At 43.9% G+C, this 11264-nt stretch overlaps 1 protein-coding gene across 1 annotated transcript; it reads left to right on the forward strand.

Annotated features, from left to right (window-relative positions):
• Positions 1-673: 673 nt before the first annotated feature.
• Positions 674-1333, forward strand: LOC101648770 (60S ribosomal protein L19-like). Its single transcript, XM_045293889.1, has one exon. It carries the CDS (start codon positions 674-676, stop codon positions 1331-1333), a length of 660 nt encoding a protein of 219 aa, XP_045149824.1.
• The last annotated feature ends 9931 nt before the right edge of the window (positions 1334-11264 follow it).

Below are 11264 nucleotides of genomic sequence, written 5' to 3' on the forward strand. Positions count from 1 at the left end.
GTCTGCCCATTTAAATAGTTGTATTGTTTATCTTTTTTTAATTGATATATTGTAGTTTTCTAAATATTTTAGAGATGATCCCGTGTCCAATATGTTGTTGTTGAATATTTCTTAGTCTGTGAGTTTTCTCCTTACTCTTTTGATGAAATCTTTTGATATGCATAAGTGAACGCTTTTTGGGGAGCCCAGGTCATCTAGTTTGTCTGCTGCTGTTTGTGAATTTTTAGTTATATTTGATAGTGTATTTATTTCATGTTGTAGGGTCTCTACCTGGGGGGTAAACACCTTCATTGCTATTGAGACGATTCCAACTTAGAGTGACCATATACTATGCCACCAGGGCTCCTTAGGGTCCCTAAGTTTGCTTCTACTTTTTCTTTGATGATATTTATATTTTTAGGTTTTATAATTAGGTCTTTAATCTATCTTCAGCTCATTTTTTGGCATATAGTGTGAAGTATGGGTTTTGTTTCTTTTCCTGCAAAGAGATAACCAGTTTTGCCAGCACCATTTGTTGAAGGAACTATCTCTTCTTTCTTCTCTATTTAATGTGCTTTGGTCCTTTGACAAAGATCAGCTATCTGTAGGGCATAGATTTACTTCTGGATTTTCACTACTGTTTCATTAATATATATATCTGTTACTGAGCCACTATCAGGCTGCTTTGTCTACCATGGTGTGTGGTAGGTTTCAAGATAAGAAGGTGAGATCTCTTGCCTGTCGGCGCTGCGGCTGCAGCTCTGAGTATGCTCAGTCTTCGGAAAAAAGGCTAGCCTCCATGGTCCTCCACCGTGGCAAGAAGAAAGTCTGGTTGGGTCCCAATGAGACCAATGAAATTGCCAATGACAACTCCCGTCGGCCAATCCGGAAACTGATCAAAGAGGGCCTTACCATCCGCAAGCCTGTGACCGTCCATTCTTGGGTCCAGTGCCACAAAAACACCCTAGCCCACCGGAAGAGTGGGCATATGGGCACAGGTAAGCGAGAGGGTACTACCAATTCTCGCATGGCAGAGAAGGTCACATGGATGAGAAGGATGAGGATTCTGCACCGGCTGCTCAGGAGATACCAGGAGTCAAAGAAGATTGACCGCCATATGTATCACAGCTTGTCCCTGAAGGTGAAGGGAAACGTGTTTAAGAACAAGCGAGTTCTCATGGAGCATATTCACAAGCTGAAGGCAGACAAGGCTCGCAAGAAGCTCCTGGCTGACCAGGCTGAGGCCTGTAGGTCTAAGACCAAGGAGGCTCGCAAGCACAGTGAGGAGCGACTCCAGGCCAAGAAAGAAGAGATCATCAAGATTCTGTCCAAGGAGGAAGAGACTAAGAAATAAAGCCCCCCCCACACACCCTCTGCCCCCCATCTTCTCTGTGCAGAGTGGCCTTGGCAGTTCTATTGATCAGTCGCTCAGTAAAAGCAAGCCTTGTTGGCCTGCCCCTGGGGGTAGGGTGGGGAGGATGTGAGACCTCTTGCCTTGTTCTTTTTCTTTAGTAGGGTTTGCTTATCCAAGATCTCATTCATTTTGATAGAAACTCCATGATTTTCCCCCCTATCTCTTTAAAGAATAACAATGAAATCTGAATCAAGATAAATACATAACTGAGTAGTATTGACATTTTCTGACTAGTATTGACATTTTCAAAATGTTAAATCTTCTCATCTATGAACATGGTATATTCTATTTATTTAGATCTCTTTTAGTTTCTGGTAGCAATGTTGGTTTTGTCATTTTCGTTGTATAGGCCATTTCCATTTCTAGGCTCCTCAGTGCCTATGCTTTGTGATATTAACTGCAAGGAAAGCAGATTGAAACCACCAGCCGCTCCAAGTGGGGAAGATGGGCTTTCTACTCCTGTAAAGAGTTCTTGTCTTGGAAATTCACAGGGGGAGTTCTAACTAGTCCTCTAGTGTCTCTATCAGTCATCATCAACTCAATGGCTCTGAGTTTTTTGCATTTCTGGTTAGATTTGTTCCTAAATATTCCATCTTTGTGGTGTCTATTGTAAGTGGTATTATTTTTCTAATTTCCTCCTCAAAAGTTCCCTTTGCTAGTGTAGAGAAATCCAAGTAACTTTTGTATATTCATCTAAGAAGTTCTTATAACTTTAACCCTGTATGCTCTGCTATATGTATGGATACATTTGCAACATAGGTTAAAAAATGTGTAGAATTATCCTCTGCTACATGCATATATATTCTTGGGTATACTCCTATTCTCTTTTACACAGCTGTTCAATTTGTGTGTCTCTATCCACTCATGGATTATTAAAATTACTGCTATTACAGGATTGCATATCTAATAGTACTTAGTATCATCCGTCACTTTGTGGAGTCTTTGATTAGTCCCTGTGAGATAGTTGGGGATTATGCCAACTAGACATGTCTAGGTAAAGGTAGAGGGGTCAGAGCCAAGCCTGATGAGTCTTCCTTGAGTGCGGCTTTTTTGATGAGAGAAAGAAAGACTAAGCAGAGTCAAATTATCTTTGTGCCTTTGTCTTCTGCTGGTACCGAATCTTGCATCTGGCTCCTCAGTCTCCTGTTGTGTTACCTGCTGATCCCAGGAACTGTCAGCAGACTACTGAGAGTGGATTCATTCAGCCAACATAGGATATTTTTTTAATCGTTTTATTAGGGGCTCATACAACTCTTATCACAATCCAGACATACATCAATTGTGTAAAACACATGTGTACATTCATTGACCTCATCGTTCTCAAAACATTTCCTCTCCACCTAAGCCCCTGGAATCAGCTCCTCATTTTTCCCCTCCCTCCCAGCAACCCTCCTCTCTCATGAACCCTTGATAATTTATAAATTATTATTTGTCATATCTTGCCCTGTCCGACGTATCCCTTCACCCACTTTTCTGTTGTCCTTCCCCCAGGGAGGAGGTCACATGTAGATCCTTATAATTGATTCCCCCTTTCCAACCCACCCTCCCTCTGCCCTCCCAGTGTCGACACTCACACCACTGGTCCTGAAGGGATCATCATCCCTGGATTCCCTGCGTTTCCAGTTCCTATCTGTACCAGTGTACATCCTGCGGTCTAGCCAGATTTGTAAGGTAGAATTGGGATCATGATAGTGGGGGTGGGGAGGAGCATTTAGGAACTAGAGGAAAGTTGTATGTTTTATCATTGCTGCATTGCACCCTGACTGGCTCATCTCCTCCCCAAGACCCTTCTGTAAGGGGATGTCCAGTGGCCTACAGATGGGCTTTGGGTCTCCACTCCGCACTCCCCCCTCATTCACTGTGATAAGATTTTTTGTTCTGATGATGCCTGATAACTTATCCCTTCGATACCTTGTGATCGCACAGGCTGGTGTGCTTCTTCCACGTCGTGGGCTTTGTTGCTTCTCAGAGAGATGGCTGCTTGCTTACCTTCAAGCCTTTAAGACCACAGACATGATATCTTTTGATATACGGGCATCATCAGCTTTCTTTGACACATTTGCTTATGCACCCATTTGTCATCAGGGATTATATCAGGGAGGTGAGCACACCATGATATTATTTTCTGTTCTTTGATGCCTGATAACTGATCCCTTTGGCACCTTGTGATCACGCAGGCTGGTGTGCTTCTTCCATGTGGGCTTTGTTGCTTCTGAGCTAGATGGCCCCTTGTTTATTCAAGCCTTTAAGACCCCAGACACTATATCTTTTGATAGCCAGTCACCATCAGCTTTCTTCACCACATCTGTTTGTTCACCCGCTTTGTCTTCAGCAGTTGTGTCGGGAAGGTGAGCATCATAGAATGCCAATTTAATAGAAGAAAGTTTTTGTGCCTTGAGGGAGTACTTGAGTGGAGGCCCAATGTCCTCCTGCTACCTTAATACTAAACCTACCAATATATGCACATAGATCTATTTCGCCATCCTCATATATAAACATATTTGCATATGTACATGTCTTTATTTAGACCTCTATAAATGCCCTTTGCCTCCTAGTTCTTTCTTCTATTTCCTTTGATTTTCATCTTTTCCCACTATCATGCTCAGTCTTCATTTGGGTTTCAGTAATTCCTCTTGGCTACATTACCCTTGATCATGCCATACCAGGTCTCCTACACACTCACCACTGATTTGGATCACTTGTTGTTCCCTTGTCCCTGGGTTTGTTAACACCACTACCTTTCCCCCTACCTCCCCCTCTCCCATGTCGCCCTGGAACTGTCAGTCCCATTGTTTTCTCCTCCAGATTATTCATCCAGCCTATTTTATTTAGACAGAACTGCAGAGATAATAACATGCACAAAAACAAGACAGAGTAAAATCAAGCAACAATATACAACAAAACAACAACAAAAACAAAACAAAACACAAGAAAAAAAAGCTTGTAGTTAGTTCAAGGACTGTTTGTTGGTCTTTAGGAGTGTGTTCCAGTCCAGTCTATTGGTGTACCACACCCTGCCCCCGAAGTCCACCTTCAGCATTCCCTGGGGACCTCGCTGATCAGTTCCCTTGCTAATCTGTTGCCTCCCCTTAGTGTTTTGCCTCGGTGTGGTGGGATCAGATCGGGCGCAATTCCCACAGTGTGTCTCCAGTGTTGTCCCCTGTAGGGCTATGGGTCAGTGAGGGATGTCCATGTCTCCTAGTGGGGCCAGCCATGTGGTCCTCTCTGTGGACTGGCCACTCTAACCAGGATCATCATGCTCAAGGCCTGGTGGGCCAGGATGTGCTCCACTCTCTCTTCCTTCCCCTTCATCTGCTCCCATGTGCTCTGATCAGATATGTCCTTCTCCTGGAGCTGCAGATTCAATGCCGTCCTATGAAATAAATTATTCTGGGGGGAGGGGCAGTTGTCCACATAGTAGTTGGGATTGGGCCCAGCCCCTCAGACCTCTCCACCTACTCCACGCCAGCATGTTGCATTCACATCTTGGAGCACTGGGTTAAAGTCTGGTCCTTCTTTCCCTGTGGAGAAATAAACAATACCCTCCCCTTGGGTGGGTTAGTGCCCTGTGCCCCCGCTACCCATTTCTTTTTTTCTTTTTTTCCTTTTCCCACCTCCTTTTTAGTTGTCTGCCATGTGTATCCCTGGATTTTTCTGGTCCCTGCCATATTATCTGGTCCTCCCCCTAGGAATGTTTGTATACAGTAGCTTTTTCCCTATGCCCCTTTTGCATTTTTTTTTTAAAGCTTACCTCAGCGGACTCATGTTGTACTTGTCCTTTTGTGCTTGGCTTACTTCACTTAGCATGACTTCCTCCAGTTCTTCCCATGCAGTGATGTGCTTCATATGTTCATCACTGCTTTTTAGAGATGCGTAGTACTCCATTGCACAACATAGGATTTATATTACCTGTGCATCCACTAGCCTGTGCCCCCTGCTGTCTCTGTTTCATCATCCTACTTCCTATTTTTCAGCTTTATGAGGCAGGAGAAGCCTAACTTGTACAGGACTGAATTTACCAATTCCAACAATGGTGTAAGCCATTTCTTTATATGAATCTCTTTATATAACACATACAAGCATTACTGGCTTTTGCTTCTCTAGAAAAATCAGCCGAACAGGTATGGTACTGTGGGAGTAAGGCTCTAGAGAAATGAATCATGAAGATGGACAGTAGAGGCTTGTACGACCTCTGCCTCATAGCAATGCGGGTGGAGGGGTGTTGGATTTTCCTTCTCTCTTGGATGACCAGAGGTCAAATATAGCCTTGCAATTTACAATGTTGTTATCTGGATAGGGCATGGGAAGAAGCTTTTGATTCTTAGAAACTGATTTTGGTTCTTCCTACCTGTAATAGAGCAAAGGAATGTAATGGATGTTGGGTTGATGCTCAGAAAAGTGAAGTGCCTTTTGAACTTTATTAAGGCAAAAATTATGCTGCATAGTCAAAATGGCTAATAGAAGACCAGGCCCTGTTTGATCCTGCTAGGGGCCTTAGGCCATTTTGCATGTGACTTGGAGAGCCTAGCTAAGAAAGGATTTGATTTGAGTGCTTTTTAAAGAATTGCGTTTAGGATCTGGCTGTACTAGGATTATATTGATTTCTCCAACCTACTGTTATTGACATACTATAATAGAAATGAATATTGGAAACTATTAGCTTATAAGCTTGCTGCTTTCAGCTTTTACAATTTGATCTGTTGAAAGAGACATTAGGAATTACCTGGCTAAAATGAACTCTTGTTTGAAGCCAAGGTAGAAGGCTTAGAAAAGCTAAGCTTCCCCAGTGCCTTGAGTGCAATGAGAACTGTTAGGAGATGAGATAGTTAATGGTTATTGTGCCAACCTGGCCAATGAACACATGTGGGATTAATTGAAGGGCAGAGAGATAAGTGGCTCAGCGAGCCTCGCCTCTCTTGTATCTTGCTCTTTGATCATTGGACCAGTGTGTGGCTGCCTTGCTTGTTCTGTGACTCAATTTGCAAGCTACACTACCTGTGGGACACCTAACCCATGGACTGTGTCACTGTAACTTGAGGTTCCTTCAAATTGACACACTATTGGAATTTACATTTCTTGAGCTGGGGACTGTCGGGCCCTGTCATCTGGCTGACTGTTGGTGACCTGCCTTGCTGTTTGCTGCCTGTGGCTGGATAACCTTAATTGCTGTACAGAGGACTCCCTGGTGGCCCTCAAGACTTGAAAGACTGCCAGTGTCTCACAACCGACTCACGGGAGTGAGTTGCACCGAGCCATTTGTACTGCTTTATAGATTAATTAACTGCTTATTTCTTATGTTATACATCTATCTATCTGTATAAATATATATATATAATTATTAGCATTCTGGTTTTGTTTCTCTAGAGAACCCTGTCTAACACATTTGTTACCAGGAGTGCTTCTAGAGAAATAAAATCATAAATATAGGCTTCTTAAATTGGCTCTCCAGCCTGATTAGTCTTAACAGCACTAATAATGCCATTTCTATGCCCAAAAGCATGAACAAGTCTGCTACTCTTATTAATCCATGGAGTGAAATAGCAAAGCTAATATCTACAGTATCACCACCAATAGATGAGGTTCAGCTTAAAGGAGAGGCTCTGAGTTAGCATATCTTTGATATTTCCCAGGACTTTTGCTGGGATGACAAGTATATGGAAGCTGGTTGACTGGTCCTTCTTACAATAGAAAGTGTGATTAAGGAGAGGAATGGTCTCAGAGCCTCAGAAGCATGCCTCAGGTGCAGACTAACAGATATGAAATATTTTGTGCTACAAAGGAGAGCCTTCTCTCCTCTAGTAATAGAGCTGACATTGCTAAGAACCAGGTCCAGAGTCTCATTGTGTGAGTGGCTGAATTATAATGTCGGCTGAAATTGCAGATCTAGAGCAGTGATTGACACCAAAGTGAGGGCATTGATAGGAAAGAGTTGGGACCCTGAAACATGCGATGGGAACATATGGGCTGATGATCCAGAAGAGGAGGAGATTGAGCCCCTAGAAACAATTGATCCATCCCTCCCAGCTGAAGGTATTAATTTACTATCAATAAAACAATCCACACCTGAACAGAGTAGCCAAACTGTTCAAGTCGATATGCCAGGTGGGGCTGCATCAGTAGCATTGCCTGAGGGAGATGCCTTACAAGATACTGCTGACAGCACCAAGAAAACACCCTCACCACCCATTATTTCCTCTAGACCTGTAACTAAAATTAAGTCTCAGAAAGCTCCTAAAGGTGAGGTTGAGATGATTACACGAAAAGAAGTTCACTACACTCACAAAGATCTCAAGTTTTCAATTACGCACAAGCAGAAGCCTGGGGAATATCCCTGGGAATGGTTACTAAGGGTGTGGGGAACTGGTACACGAAATGTAGCATTAGACGGGTCTGAGTTTCTGGATATGGGACCCCTAAACACAGATTATTCTTTCAATGTCTCTGTGAGAGAGGCTAAGAGAGGATCTAATTCTTTATTTGGTTGGTTTGCTGAAGCATGGGCTGCCAGATGGTCTAGATTAGACCAACTTGAAGTACCTGACCTACCTTGGTACACTGTAGAAAAAGGCATTCAAAAGCTTAGGGAAATTGGTGTATTGGAAGGGATCTATCAGGATATTCCCATAGACCCAAAAAGAGGGTGTCCTGAGGACATACCCTTTACCACAACCATAAGGAACAAGTTTGTGAAGTGGGCCCCAGCATCTCTTAAGACTCCTGTAATTGCTATTTTATGTGCACCAGGATTAACAGTGGGCACTGCCCTAAGCGAACTCTGACATTTGCCCACATTGGTAGAAGGCAGGTGTCAGCACTGAGTCAACAGAGACAGGGTGGGCATGGTTATAATAGACAACAAGGTTTCTATAGTAATCAAAACAACCTGTTTTGTTTGGAATTATTGGCTACTTAGCCACTATGTCCCTAGGAATGAAATAGATGGGAAACCTACTAAATATTTATGTGATCTATACAGGTGGAAGAATGGTAGATCAGGTGAACAGCAGAGTAGACAGTCATGATCACTCAATCAGTTCCCAGACTTTAGCCAGTTTACAGACCCACATACCCTTGAATGCCGGGTCTCTTTGAAGGAAGACCCTGCTACATCACTGAAGGTTTATACTGTTAGTCTTTCCTCTAGCCTTTCTCAAAGGGACCTGCGGCCTTTCACAAGAGTGGCTGTTCATTGGGGAAAAGGAAATAATAAAACTTTTGGGGGATTACTGGACACTGGCTCAGAACTGACACTAATTCCAGAAGACCCAAAATGTTTCGAAGGCCCACCGGTCAGAATGGGGACTTATGGAGGTCAAGTTATCAATGGAGTTTTAGATCAGGTACACCTCACGATGGGTCCAGTGGGCCCCCGGACCCATCTTGTGGTTATTTCCCCAGTTCCAGAATGCATCATTGGAATAAACATACTTAATAACTGGCAGAACCCCCATATTGGATGCCTGAAATGTGGAATAAGGCCTATCATGGTAGGAAAGGCCAAGTGGACACCATTAGAACTGCCATTGCCTAGGAAAATAGTAAACCAAAAGCAATACCGCATTCCTGGAGGGATTGAAGAGATCAGTGCCACCATCAAAGACTTGAAAGATGCAGGAGTGGTGATTCCTACCACATCCCCTTTCAACGCACCTATTTGGCCTATAAAGAAGACAGATGGATCCTGGGGGATGACAGTGGATTATCATAAACTTAACCATGTGGTGACTCCAACTGCAGCTGCCTTTCCAGATGTGATTTCATTGCTTGAGCAAATTAATACTTCTCCTGATACTTGGTATGCAGCTATTGATCTGGCTAATGCTGCCTTCTCAATACCAGTGTCGAAGGACCACCAGAAGCAGTTTGCTTTCAGCTAGCAGTGGCAATAATACACTTACACAACTCTCCCCCAGGGGTACATCAAGTCTTCTGCCCTGTGCCATAATTTAGTCCAAAGGGACCTTGGTCATATGTCTGTTCTACAAAATGTCACATTGGTCCATTATATTGATGACATTATGCTGATTGGACCCATTAAGGAGGATGTATCAAAGAGTATAGATTCATTGGTACAACATCTACATACAAGAGGTTGGGGAATTAACCCAATGAAGATTCAGGCACCCTCCACCTCAGTAAAATTTCTAGGGGTCCAGTGGTGTGGGGCATGTGGAGATATTTATACTAAAGGGAAGCATAAGATATTGCATTTGGCCCCACTAATGACTAAAAAAGGAGGCACAATGCCTAGTGGGCCTCTTCGGATTTTTCTATTTTGACCTATTTATTGAGTGACATGAAAAGCCTCCAATTTCAAGTGGGGCTCAGCACAAGAAAAGGTTCTTCAACATGTTCAGGCTGCTGTGCAAGCTGCTTTGCCACTGGGACCATATGATCCAGCTGACCTGATGGTGCTACATGTGTCAGATGTAGATAAAGGTGCAGTGTGGAGTCTTTGGCAGACCCCTATTGGTGAATCACAGCGTAGACCTTTGGGGTTTGGGAGTAAAGTCTTGCCATCCTCTGCAGACAATTATTCCCCCTTTGAAAAACAGCTGTTGGCCTATTACTGGGCCTCTGTGGATGCCTCACCATGTGAACGCCTCACCATGGGCCACCAAGTCACCAAGAAGCCTGAACTACCCATCGTGAACTGGGTATTGTCTGACCCACAGAATCATAAAGTTGGGCGTGCGCAGTAACATTCCATTGTTAAATGGAAGTGGTGTATATGAGATCGGGCCAAAGCAGGTCTTGAAGGGACAAGTAAGCTGCATGAAGAAGTGGCCCAAATGCCCACAATCTTCACCCCTGTCACATTACCTTCTTTCTCCCAAGATGCACCTATGGCCTCCTGGGGAGTTCCTTACCATACTTTAACTGAAGACCAAAAAAGTCATGTTTGGTTTATGGATAGCTCTGCACGATATGCAGGTGCCACTAGTAAGTGGACAACAGCAGCACTACATTCCCTTTCTGGGATCTCCCTAAAGGACAGTGGTGAAGGGAAATCTTCCCAATGGGCAGAACTTTGGGCAGTGCACCTGGCCGTTCCGTTTGCCTGCAAGGAAAACTGGCCAGATGTGTGACTGTATACTTATTCATGGGCTGCAGCTAATGGCTTGGCTGGATGGTTAGGGAATTGGAAGGAACATGATTGGAAAATTGGTGACAAGGAGGTGTGGGGAAGAGGTATGTGGATAGACCTCTCTGAATGGGCCAAGAAAGTAAAGGTAATTGTATCTCACGTGAACACTCACCAAAGGGTTACCCATGAAGAGGAGGACTTTAAGAATCAAGTGGATAAGATGACACCACAGCACCTGAGACACAGTGTGGGAATTGCACCCGATCTGATCCCGCCACACCAAGGCAATGCACTGGGGGAGTGCACTGAAACAGCAAGGGAATGGAGCAGCAAGGTCCCCAGGGAATGCTGAAGGCAGACTTTGGGGCCAGGGCATTGTGCCCCAACAAACTGGACTGGAAAACACTCCTAAAGGCCAATGATCCTTGAACTAAATACAAGCTTTTCTTTCTTGCTCTGTTTTAATTTGTTCTTTGTCAGTAGTTCGTTGTTGTTGTTGTATATTGTTGCTTGGTTTTTCTCTGTCTTGTTTTTGTGCATGTTAGTATATCCGCAGGTCTGTCTAAATAAGATAGGCTGGATGAACAATCTAGAGGAGAAAACAATGGGACTGACAGTTCTGGTGAGGACATGTGAGAGGGAGAGGTGGGGGGAAAGGAAGTGGTGTTAATAAACCCAGGGACAAGGGAACAACAAGTGATCCAAATTGGTGGTGAGGTGGGTGTGGGAGGCCTGGGAGGGCATGATCAAGGGTAATGTAACCAAGAGGAATTGCTGAAACCC

The sequence above is a fragment of the Echinops telfairi genome, unplaced genomic scaffold, assembly GCF_000313985.2.
Source record: "Echinops telfairi isolate 266 unplaced genomic scaffold, ASM31398v2 ScPeMD7_2291;HRSCAF=2852, whole genome shotgun sequence".
Taxonomy (NCBI): Eukaryota; Metazoa; Chordata; class Mammalia; order Afrosoricida; family Tenrecidae; genus Echinops; species Echinops telfairi.

Bases quoted from the DNA above. Each gene is read 5' to 3' on its own strand.
- LOC101648770 (XM_045293889.1), top strand. From the start codon at position 674: ATGGTGTGTGGTAGGTTTCAAGATAAGAAGGTGAGATCTCTTGCCTGT.